This window comes from Macadamia integrifolia, chromosome 5 (assembly GCF_013358625.1).
Source record: "Macadamia integrifolia cultivar HAES 741 chromosome 5, SCU_Mint_v3, whole genome shotgun sequence".
NCBI lineage: Eukaryota > Viridiplantae > Streptophyta > Magnoliopsida > Proteales > Proteaceae > Macadamia > Macadamia integrifolia.
The window spans coordinates 32,602,326-32,615,627 of NC_056561.1; the positions used below are offsets into that span (position 1 = coordinate 32,602,326).

Sequence of the window (13,302 nt, forward strand, 5' to 3'; positions counted from 1 at the left end):
TATATTATCTCTTCACATGATATTTATACATAATAATTATTTTTATAAACAAATATTTTTTAATAAAACAAAAGGAGTTGACAAAACCTATCCCCTAAAGGATTATTGCTACACAAGACAACCATGTGATCACCCTTAACTCTTATTTACTAGTATCTTACAAGGGACCCATGAACAATCTGCCTAACATACTAAAAAGCAAGCAAGCAAGAGATGAACAAGGACACAAGGAAAATATCATATTTAGTTAGTAAACTGACTTTTTTTATTTCTTTTTTAAATATTTTTACATTAAAGGCTCAACCAATAACGATTTTTCTATTATATTAAATTATAAACGAAATCATTAACTTAGGTCACATAGAATGGCACCTAAACCAAAGGTGGTCCAAGTTCTCAACTTTACTACGGCTTTATTAAATTGAGACAATCTAATGATTACCTATTTTTGTCATCTAAGATAAAAATTTCTAAAGCAAAATGATAGCTTTGTGTCGGTTAGCTGTGCATATACTTTCATCTTCTTAATCCCACTCACACGAGCTAGCAGGACAGTTACCGATTTGGCCGCTTCCGTTCACCCATGTTGACCGATTCAGCTACCGACCTGAGTTGCACCAGTCCAATTTTGGACTAAGTCCCCATCAGGTCTTACTGATCATATGTAAATTATTCAATAATACTAACTAAACCCATATCTTTACTTGATAGTGCTGTGTTTGGGTGTGGCCACTCAGCCTTCATTGTTGACATTTGCATACAAACTTTTAGTGGTTGATAATAATCTTTTGCACATAATATATGAGGTGGTTTCTCTTCACCGACAGTAAGGAAAGTTTCATTGTAGGTCACTATTGTAGTGGGATGGGTGTTAAAAAGTAGGAGATGATATTTTGAACCCTCAACTAATAGTGGGTGAACTCTTCTCTTGGTTGCACCACCTAATAGAAAAAAAAAATGTATATATATATATATATAAACGATGGAATGCGTCATCGGCTTGGGCATAACTGGAAGCTTTTTTAATTATATTGATCGTTTCTAGTTTCTACCACATCAATTGTAATAGGATTTTTCTTTTTCTTTCAAAAATTTTAATTTAATTTAAAATTGTGGTTTGTTCCCCATTGCAAGTCCCTCATTGGATCAAACCATATTGGTTAATTTTAGTTCCTTATTTTTAGATTGATCAAACAAGGTGAAAACCCTAAGATAAAAAATGGTGGTTAATTTTTGATGAAAAGGATATAAAGGTTTTTATCATCATGGGATTCCTATTATAAGTAGGTCTAGGAAAAATCTCAAGAATAAGACTAAATTGTGCCACATGGTAAAGTTGGGTGGGTCTGAAATTTTATAGGCAAGTAGATCCCAAGGTCCTTCTACTCATTTATGTCAATATTTAGCCCTATATAGTGTTGGACGTGTGACAAAACAAAGCACTCAGTAATCAATGACTATAAAAAACATGCATGGACCATCAAGTGGGTACAATGACGTCCATGAAAGGGTGTGCTAATACATGGGTATATGAAATGACATAAAAATACAGAGAAAGACAACTGCTGCAACATTTTTTGGGCAGACCAAAAGAAAAGAAGAGAGGTTCCTAAATCAAGCAGGACAAACCTCGCAATACAATTCATGTAATATAGAAAGTAAAGATTTTGCGATTGGAAAAGATACAATGGAAGAGTTAAGTAGCCCAATCACGAGAGCAAAAATAGTACGATGCCCTTTTAATGCGACGACAATTTTGCAGAAAGCTTCTTATGACTAGATGGATCAGGTCGCCATTATTCGACTCTAACACTTCCTCTTGAAAATCTATGTGTACCCTCTATATTATCAACTCGATGGGTCACCTTCACACTATTGCTCAACCCAACTTGATCGGTTATCTCTTCACTATGTTTTAACTCTGTCTCTTTTTCTCGAGAGATAATGATTGTGATTACATCTTAATTCGAAATTTGGAGGGATCATTTCCAAAATTTGAAAGTGTCAACAGACTTCGAAAAATCCTCCAAAGAAATAATTGATCGATAAACAATCAACCTCGAGATTTAAGTTACACTTAAGGGCCTTAGAACCTGATTTCTTCTTCTTCATCCTAGACTCGGCATCCTCCATAAGATTTATAGAACCCATACTCGTTGCTTTCGGTACAATCAGCTTAGTATAAAGACATATTCCTTTCTCCACCCAAATAGCATCATTCTCTAACCTGCACCCGACAGCAAAGAGTTTGCCTGGTCACACTCCCATGCAGCTGTGGCGCAGGTAAATACCAGCAAGGGCTATGCGGAAGATGTTGAAACTGCTTGGGTACTTGACCCCGAGGCCCCAAGCAAACTTCTTGTTGGTGCGTGTCACAGAACTGGGCTGATACATGTTCAAAGCCCCTGGCCAAGTGTACATTTTTTGGCTAATTTTAATGGGTTCATTGGGCCGCGCCCCAACATCGCAGGCCCACAATTCAAAACCTGCTACTAGCCTAATAGTAGATCTACTCCGGTTTTTATTTTTTTGGAAACATCAAATTTCAATTTAATTAAAATTACTTAAAAAAAATCCAGTATTACGAAGAAGATGCAGGAAAATATTAACATTACCAATAAAATGTAAGAGAAGTATATGATTGAATTTAAGTATGGAATTTGAAAAGTGATCAATCAAAATCAATCTCTTGATATTCAAAAATAGAGTTTTCACATCACCATTGCACAACTAAGTTGATCAACCTTAGATACTATATGATGGTATCATCGGTAAAATCTATTGTCTAACTGAAAAAATAATTAAGATCAAAATGAGTAGAGAAGATGAGTTAAACTTGAAAGAATGTTCACTATGACAATACAATTGTTTCTAAAATTAAAAGATGGTACCGAATAAAATTTGGCTGCTGCCGGGTTGCAGCCAAAATTTTTTCTTTGGGTAGATTTTCGTACTTATTTTGAAAAATTATAAGATACTTGCCTTATCTGAGAGAGGATCACGTTCTCGTACGAGACTGATCTGCACAGATGAAATCTACCCAACAACCAACTCCGTGGTGGATTCCATATGTGTGGATCAACTCATACGAGAATGAATCTTGTACGAGAACCTGATCCACACTCGCCTTACCTCGCCTCAATCAGGGTTTTCAAAATCGGAATTGAATTGAACAAATAGACCAATCCTGATCCCAATTCCTACCATTCTTGAGCAGCCGACATCCATACAGAGTTTCTACGTTTTAGCATGATATTGATGATAGCCCAGACCTACCAAGTCCACCAAGCCTTATCGTCTGAGCACTAACCAAATAATTCACCATGGAATCATTTCACCTCGACGTACGTTTCCCTTATCTACTGCTATACCTATTCTGTATTAGCAGAACAAAGAAGAAGAGAAGAGAACTCTTCAAATCCACCAAGTGTTATCTCTTATCTGCTCTCTATCGTGGAGTTTTTGTTCATATATCTCTCCATCTGCATCTGCTTTGTCCTCAAGTTCCTTCTCAATCTCATACTAGACAAGAAATACAACAAAAGAGAACACAAACTTCCACTCCCACCAGGACCCTCTACCTTTCCCATCATTGGAAACTTCTTTTGTCTACGTAAATCCTTCTAGATCTTGAGCCTACCCTCACAGAGCTGCATGCTAAGTACGGCCCAATTGTTACTCTTCATATTGGTTCCCAACGAGCTATCTTCATAAAAACACATGCACTTGCCCACGAAGCCCTCGTCAAGAATGGAGCTATCTTCGCTAGTCGACCTCCGGTCACTGGCGAAGGCTATAAGATTTCCTATTAGGTGGGCTAGCATAGTCAAAGATTTGTTTCCAAAACCGGTTTAGTGGTGTTGACTAAAGATGGAGTAAGCAGAAAGAATCCAATATTATTGGTAAGTGATCTCTATGGAGATATTGGATTCCATTAGCACACCTTAATGGTATGAAATATTTATCACTATGTGTGGACCTAAGGTATTGTTTCCTTAATGGGGAGGAAACCCTAATTTTATTGCAGGGTTGGTCCCTACCCTCACCCCTATATATAGTTATCACTGACCCATTAAGTGAGGCTAACAAAAAAAAGCAAAAGGGAAAGAGGGTAGACCAGACCAACATTGATTGTGTTGTACGAGGAGCATACAAGAAGACATTGAAGAATTCTTATTCTTCAGCCATGGATTCAGGTATGCCTAAAACTTGTTTTTGTAGTGTTTGTCATACATGCTTATCGATCTTCATGAATCGTTCCGCATTTTATTTTCTTTCAATGGTATCAGAGCCTCGTTCATAAAAAATCGATCAGCTGTACCATCAGTAATAAAAATCAATTTCTTCTCCTTGAGCCGTTTTGTTTTGAAGAAATGAGAAAAATAATATATTATATATTATTACTAAAGGTTAAGAACCGTACAAATTAAAAAAAAAAATGACAAAAGTTGGTTGCTTTTACGGTTTAGTTGTTAAAAAAGGCAAAATGGTCGCGGTACGTGCAGAAAAATAGGAATGCAGAACGTTCGGAGCTTGGTGAATGTTCACGTAAGTGATATGATTGACACGTGTTAAATATGTTAATCCTGCTAACAGAGTTGTAAACGGTTACAACTCTGTTTAATATTATTAATATTTAAATAAATAAATAATAAAAATCCCAATATAAGTGGACTCCTCCTTTCATTCCGCTTAGAACTCTCGATCCTCTCTTTCTCTCTCTCCTTGCTTCTTCTTCAAGGTTGTTCCTTCTTTCTTCTTCCTTTTTCACCGCTCTCCAGTCTAGTTGAAGTTTTGTTTACCAATCTCTCATATGTTCAGTGCCTAAAAATAGTTATGTTGATTTTTTTCTTATCTCATCCTATTTAGAGAGAGAGAAAGAGATGATGATGATGGCGGCTGTAGAAAGAAGGAACAACGTTGAAGAAAAAGCAAGAAGGAAGAGAGGAGAGAGAGAGAGAGAGAGAGAGAGAGAGAGAGAGAGAGAGAGAGTTGATATATTGGATTTTTATTATTTATTTATTATTTATTTATTCATATAAAAAAATATTAGACAAGTTAAGTAACCACATCCGTCATCTCTCCACCCTAAAAACTAGGAATCAGTTATAATATAAAAAACTAATAGATGGTTTAGATTAATCTAAACTTAAATGGACGGTTAATATTAAAAGAAAGTGAAAATAAGATTGCAACACGCACGTCCTGCTACCACTCGCCCTATATATATATATATATATATATTTTTTTTTTGGTTATATTGGGAGTTGTGAGTTTTGCTATACATGTGACTAAGTTGTAGGAGTTAGAAGAGTTTGATAACTACTTGGATGTAATCTATTTTATAGGAGAAATATGGAATGAAGAGAGACTTAAATCCTGAAACAAATGTTCTATGGAATAGAGGTCGGTTGCTTCTAAGTTAGATCAAGACATAATGGTTTCATCCGTAAAGTCAGCTGTTTCTAATTTATCTCTTGTTCTTATCTTTCTCTTTACTTCCTATTTTATTTCATCCCTTTGCCTTGGACATATCAATATATTTTTTGCATTTTATATCACAATCAATAGTAGAAAATGGGATTTCTTTTTTTGTTTTTTTTTTAATATTCATCATTTTAAATGGAAACGAACAGAGCTTTCTTGTGGCATGGATTAGTCATATGTCAAAATGGAGTTCAATTCCATCAAATATCATCATGTGCATCCCCTAGCATGTCTGTGTATGCATATAGTAGGTTTTCTTCCATCCTAAATTTTAAAATCCAAATTTTTTTTTTTTTGCCAGATGGCAAACACCGATTCCATTGAAACTTGATGTAAGGAAAGAACCTAATATGTTTACAACAACAACAATATTTATAATTTTATCCCAACTAAATGGGATTGACTACATGAATTCGATATGAAAATAAGAAAATAAATAAGCATAAAAGAGAGGTTAAAATGAAGAAAAAATGGAGATAAAGGAAGAAGATAAAACAGTAGTCAACGACGCATCATGGGAACATCTCTTTAAGGGTTTGGCAACATGAGTCCTTGTCCTTCATAAAACTTTATCTGAAGTCATACTATAATCGAGTTCTACCATATGCATATTTTTTCGTACCACTTCATCAATAGTAATCTTAGGCATGTCCTTACTTCTTGTGACTCCCTCCAATTGAATCTTATCACTCTTCATTACTGGGGTATCCATAAGTCTCTGGTGAATATGGTCATACCATTTCAATTAATTTTTTACATGACTTGTCCTAGATTGATGCAACCCCAAAATCATTTCCATTCAAAAGACATAATGTGTTTCTGCTTACAAAATTTATGTCTTGTGCTCTCATTCCATTTAAATAAAACTTACTAATTAGACCATGTAGGAAACACTTACCCTTTATAAAATTGGGGACAAGATCCCTACGTCCACAGGGAACAATATCTTGGGGAAAACTCCCTACATCAACAATGTGAGAATAGTTTTCCACATCAATTCACAACATGGCCTTATGGGTCTCACGCTGTTACTTTCTCTCTCCTCTTTAGTCACATGGGTAGTGGTGTTAATTAAACCCCGGCCTGATAGGCCTAATCAAGATCTATTCAATTTGTCTCAAGTTCAAGCCTGACTCGTTTATAATTTGTCATTTTTGGTGCACGATGCAAGCCCAAGCAACACTCGCTCGATTGAGCCTAATACATTTTGTATGATCGTTTATATGTATATTTTAATTTTTTTAATAAAATAAAATATAGATTGATATTTTAATAATTATTAAATATAATTAATATAAAATCTTTTCTAAAATATCGATGATTTAATAGATAATAAATAATAAAATATGTACCTTATTATCCTTTTTCGTCTACAAGGAAACGAAGGTCACAGAACTACAGAAGCGGAGCCAAGTCGAAAGGGACAAAACGGAAAGTGACAGTCAAAACGCACGTGTTGTTACGTAGAAAAGGAGGTTAAAGGGCACGTGGAGACACGGAGATACCTTACGTTTCCCCGAGCTGAACACGCGCGCAACCCTTTGACTCGTGTGGAAATATATTTTGAGCACACCCTCTACGGCAGAGGCCACGGAGGAATGATCCTCCTGTCCTCTGTGCTCTCTTCTCCTAAAACACAGAACTGAACCACCTGTCATGGTTGCCCAATCATTAGGTATCACGTCTCCATCGAAGTCTCCGGCAGAAGAAACAGCTCTTCAAATTTTATTAACAGTAGAAAGGGAAATATTAATTAATAAAGTAAAAAAGAATTAAAAATTGGGAACGGTGACACGAAGATGAATCAACAAGAAGGAATGGGAGCTGCTGATGCTTTGGAGTGGTGGCGCTTTGTTGGATGTTGCCGGCCCTTGATGGTGGTGCCGTGTGTATGGGTGGTGGCGCAACTCCTGCAACGGCGTCGGAGGATTATAAGGAGTACGATAAGAAGGACAACAAGGATGAGAAGAAGAAGGCGAAGGAGGTTCTACTGGTCGATACCATTGCCGGTACCCGAGTCGTCGACGCTCCAATTCTCTTCTTTCTTCACTTCCACAAGGCTTTTCGCGCCGAGCTTACTGAGCTCCATCGCCTAGCTCTCTACACTTGGGAGACCGGCCCCCCCGAACGAGACCTGATCATCGACCTTCTCCGCCGCTTCCACTTCCTTATGCTCGCTTTTAAGTACCATTGTGCTGCCAAGGATGAGGTTCTCCCCTCACCCCAAATTCCTGTCCATCTCTCTTGTCATTCTGTTTAATTTGTCAAAATTTTTTAATCTTAGATTCGGTCTCATTTGCTTGAGAATCCTAATTATTGAATCTGTTTGTCTGTTAATCATTTCAACCGACAAATTAGCTTTTTTTTTTTTTTTTAGGGCACGATTGATGATTTTCAGAGACTATTGGACCATGTGTGACACTTGTATAAAAAGTATGGTAGAGTAGGTTATATACAAGAGTCTATACATGAAAATCAATATTAAGGTGCAGTTAACATGCTAACATTAATATTAATGTATATAAAGTCAATATTATAGTTAACATTAACATTCCCCCCTCAAACTTAAGGTTAGAGAATCGATCCTAACTTGAGTTTGGAAACTAGAGTGTCAAATCCTCCTGGGAGAATAGATTTGGTGAAGATGTCGGCAGTTTGATAAGAAGATGTAACTAGCACTAGGCGAAGAGTGGAAACTTGATTTTTTTGCACAAATTGACATTCATTCTCTATATGTTTGGTGCATTCATGAGAGAAATCTGGATAGTGCTTCTATTATCACAGTAAAGAATAGTAGCACCAGAATGTGTCACTCCTATGTTTTCTAGTAGCCATCGAAACCAAAGAAGTTCAGAGGTTGTATCTGCATCTGGAGCGAGACGTGTAATAATTTGTTTCTTGCTGTGCCAAGAGGAGGAAATCTCCCAAGAAGAAGCACTTGCAGTAGTGGATCGTCTATTGGTGGGATCTCTAGCCTTGTTAGCATCAGAATAGGCACATAACTCTACAGAGAAGTGAGCGAAAAAATGCAGTCCATGAAAAAGTGTGCCTTTGACATACCGCAACATGCAAAGCATAGCAACATAATAGACCGAGTGAGCAATAGACATAAATTGGCTAACGAGATTAACTGCATTAGAAATATCATGACAAGTAACTGTGAGATATACAAGAGTCCCCACTAATTCGCGATAGAGAGTTGCATCTTAAAGAGGAGTGGCATCAATAGGAGTCAATCGGACATTGATCTCAAGGGAGTAAGAGCACTCTTGTTATCATTCCATCTTACACAAGATAGGAGATTAGAGGTATACTTGGCCCGAGAAAGAGAGTATCCATCAGATCCAGATGTGAGCTCGAGACCCAAAAAATTGCTAAGAGATCCAAGATCCTTCATTTCAAATTGCTAGTGAAGGAACTATTTTAGTTTTGAAATGACAGCAGAATCATCACCAGTAATGAATCATCACCAGTAATAATCATATCATCCACATAGAGCAAAAGAAAATTGGTGCCTTTTGTAGATTTGCAAAGAAATAGTGTATTGTCGTATGCACTTGGTGTGAAGGAGAATTGAAGAATAATGATACTAAACTTCGAAAACCAAGCATGAGGAGTCTGCTTGAGACCATAGAGTGCTCGACGTAGGTGGCAAACATGATGAGGAGGATGATCATTGTAATGCCCCGGCCCCATTAACCTTGCACAATGTTGTCCTCTTTGGCCCGTGAGCCTCAAGGCTTTAAAACGCGTTATGCCATGTTAATGAGGTTAGAGGTTATCAACTAGCCCAGTAATCTCTCCCTAGGCGATGTGGGACTAACAGTTGCACACCCTCATCGATCTCCTAAACCCCCTGGTACTTGCCATATTCTTGGTGGGGACATCTTATCGATCTCCTAGGCGGGTCTGGTACTCGTCATATTCTTGGGTGTCACAACTTCTCCCCTTTCGTCCACATGCTGTCGGAGTCTGCTTTGATACCATTTGTGATACGTACAACGTAGTACGATTGTTCCCACCTATGGTGCTCAATTGGGACGTGGGAATAATGGGAGAAAATTAAACACTAATGGCTTAACAGAGGAAGCCTGACTTCCCTACACAGGGTAGATTTTAGGGATAATAATTGAATATCTTATTCATTTGGTATCAGTCCATTTAAAGAACCAAATGGCTGACCAATTCAAATAAACATTCAAAATGCACCACCAACTCTCCCCTATATCCACCCACATTATAACCTCCCACCCAATGAAAAAACACATAAAATAACAACCTACGTAACAACTACTCACATAAAATGATAACCGATTCTAGCCGTTAGGTGAGAGATTCCCTCCAACAGCCCACGACTAGGTCTTATACCCTTTTGCATGGATCATGCATGTGACCCCCCCACTTGCACGTAACATATTCCTTCCCCCTTGGGTTTGGTCTTGTCCTCAAGACCAAATTCAGGGAATTGCAGCTTCAATGCTTCCTTGTTTTCCTAAGTTGCTTCTGACGGAGACAGACCTTGCCAATGCACCAGTACCTGAGGCCGACGCTTGTGAATGCGAGAATCTAATATAGCTTGGGGATATGGGTTGAGAGTATCGTCTTCCTGCACCATCGGTAATTCCTCTTACACCTGATGTCGCATTCCCAAATGCCTCTTAAGAAGAGACACATGAAAAGTGGGATGAATACGTGAGTGTTCTGGTAAAGATAACTTATAAGCTACCTTTCTAATTCGCTGAAGAACTTCATAGGGACCAAAGAATCTTGGAGCCAACTTCTGTGTCTTCCTCAAAGCCAGAGATGTTTGTCGATAGGGATGTAACTTGACATATACCAGATCTCCATTTAAACTCTCTTTCCTGTTGGTGACGGTCATAGGTACGCTTCATCCTATTCTGCGCTTCTAAGAGAGTGAGGCGTAGCTCCTTGAGTCTTGCATCCCTTTCCAGCAATTGCTTCTCTACCGCTTCTACCTTAGCAGTACCAGGCACATATGTGAGCAATGATGGCGGTGATCGACCGTAGACCACCTCGAATGGAGAGGTTCTAATAGCTGAATGCCAGCTAGTATTGTAGCAGTATTCAGCCCACGACAACTACTTTTCCCACTCCTTAGGGTGAGAACTGGTGAAACACCTTAAATACATCTCCATTGTTCGATTAACTACTTCACTTTGACCATAAGTTTGTGGATGGTAGGCTGAACTGAGGTTGAACTGAGTCCCATTAAGTTGGAAGAGCTCTTTCCAAAAATTATTGGTAAAGATCGGATCATAGTCGCAGACTATAGATCTCGGCATTCCATGCAATCTGGACACTTGATCAAAAAATAACTGGGTCACGTCTGCTGAGGTGTACGGGTGAGAAAGAGGAAAAAAATGGGCATATTTTGAGAGTCGATCCACTACCACCAATACCACCAATTTTCCCTTTGAAATAGGGAGTCCTTCAACAAAGTTCATCGAAATATCCTCCCAAATACGTTCAAGAATTGGGAGAGGTTGCAACAACCTAGCTGGATAACACGTGTCGCATTGAGAGATTTTCTCCAATATTGACTTCCGCATTCCCTGCCAATAAAAAACAGCCCTTATTCGGTGGTAAGCTTTTTGAAACCCTTTGTGCGTGCTATTATGGAATTGGTCCACAATGGTCGAAATAAAAGGGGAAGTTTTAGGAAGGTAAATCCGATCCTTAAAAAATAAAACTCCATCCTTTTCTTTCCACGGTCCAATAGCCTCCCTCCCTAATTTTTTGGAAAAGAGGTTGTAGTTCCACGTTGGACCCCATCTCCTCCTTGATCACCTCTACCCAATTTGGCTGAGGCATAGATGAGGCAGCTAACTCTCCTATTTCTTCTCCTTTTTCCTCTCTCCTAGATAGCGCATCAACCACGATATTTTCCTTCCCTTTTTTATATTCAATAATAAAATCGTAATGCATTAATTTAAATAACCACTTATGTTGTGCAGGAGTTGTTATCTTCTCTTCCCGTAAATATTTCAAACTCCTTTGATCGGTCCTCACTGTAAATTGTCGCCCAATGAGATAAGGATGCCACTTTTGAACCGCAACTACTAATGCCAAAATTTCCTTTTCATACGTGGACATTAACAAGTTTTTTCCTATTAACGCATGACTAAGGAAAGCAATCGGCCTACTTTGTAGGAGAACAGCCCCAATTCCCGAACCACTTGCATCGCACTCAATAATGAAGTTTGACGAGAAGTCCGGTAGTGCTAGGACTGAGGCACGTGTCATTGCTACCTTAAGCCGCTCAAAAGCCTCCTCTGCAGCTAGAGTCCAACTGAAACTGTTCTTCTTAAGCATTCCCGTGAGTGGACCAGCTATTTTCTTGTAATTTTGGATAAATTTCCGGTAACAACCAGTCAACCCAAGGAACCCACGCATGGCTTTCAACGACTTGGGCTTCGGCCAGCTCATCATAGCTGATATCTTCTCTGGATCGACAGTAACTCCATTGGCAGAGATGATGTGACCTAAATAATGAACACTGGTTTGCCCAAATTGGCATTTTTCCCACTTCACGAACAATTTATGCGCCCTTAGTAGTTGCAAGGTTAGCTCCAGGTGCTCGATGTGCTCCTCCCAGGTGGTACTATAAATTAGAATGTCGTCAAAGAAAACCAAAATAAATTTTCTTAGATGTTCTTCAAATACCTGATTTATCAGTGCCGGGAAAGATGACGACGCATTGGTTAAAGCAAATGGCATGACCAGGAACTCACGATGGCCATAGTGAGTTTTAAATGTTGTTTTCTCAGTATCTTCAGGCACCACTCTGATCTGATGATATCCCGATTTAAGTTTAGCTTTGTGAAAAATCGAGCTCCATGGAGTTCGTCCAATAATCGGAATCGGAAATTTGTCCTTAACTGTAATTTTGTTCAAAGCCCGATAGTCCACGCACATCTGCCATGAATTATTGTGCTTCTTAACCAATATTACTGGAGAAGAATAAGGACTATTGCTAGGTCGTATGATACCAGTGGATAGCATTTCATTCACCAGCCGTTCGATCTCCCTTTTTTGAAAGTAAGGGTGACGATAGGCTTTTGCACAGATTGGCTAAGCACCCTCTTTGAGAGGAATTCGGTGATCCTGTAACTGCTTAGGTGGCAGTCCTTTTGGTTCAACAAACATGTCAGTTGTCACTGAATTTGAGCAAGAGTCGTTCCATGTGTGGAGATGTGGTTCCCCCTTCTGCGTGGATGGTGGTAGGTAGGATGGAACACAACTGAAGCAAGAGTCCTTTCTTACTACGCCTAACATCTCTTGTAGGATCACTTACAACCTTATCCATTCCAGCTTTTACTCCTTTGAGCTCAACGACCTTCCCTGCTACCTTATACTTCATGATAAGGTTGGTGAAATCCCATGTAATAGGACCCAATGTTCGCGACCAATGAGCTCCAAGAACCACTTCATAACCGCCCAAAGCCAAGAGGAAGAAATCCGCTACAATCGAAACTCCTTGTACAACTAACTCAACATTAGTACACATACCTGGACAAGCGAGTCTCTCCCCAGATGCAACCATGACTTCAAATGGTTGTTCACTAGTCGGCATGAGTCCCATTTTTTTTGCTATTTTTAAACTTAAAAAATTATGGGTACTCCCTGAGTCCACCGGGATTGTGATTGCCATGTGTCCCAATCTCCCTGCGACCCTCATAGTCTCTGGAGCTTTACCCCACAAATTGCATGGAGCGAGATTTCAGGCATCCGATCACCCTCTTCTGTTGCATCGGCTTCCTCATCAAACCCTGATTCTTCCTCTTCTTCAGCATC

At 38.8% G+C, this 13,302-nt stretch overlaps 1 protein-coding gene across 4 annotated transcripts in view; it reads left to right on the top strand.

Annotated features, from left to right (window-relative positions):
* The first annotated feature begins 7,083 nt into the window (after positions 1-7,083).
* The window catches only part of LOC122079665 (zinc finger protein BRUTUS-like At1g74770), a 31,094-nt gene continuing 24,875 nt past the window's right edge, over positions 7,084-13,302 (top strand). For all 4 annotated transcript variants that reach the window (XR_006140502.1, XR_006140503.1, XM_042646324.1 and 1 more), the window contains exon 1: positions 7,084-7,696. Coding sequence is in view for 2 of the 4 variants with exons in the window: in XM_042646324.1 (XP_042502258.1) it covers positions 7,346-7,696 (351 nt within the window). In the remaining 2 variants the exon portion in view is untranslated. The remainder of the gene's footprint in view (positions 7,697-13,302) is intronic.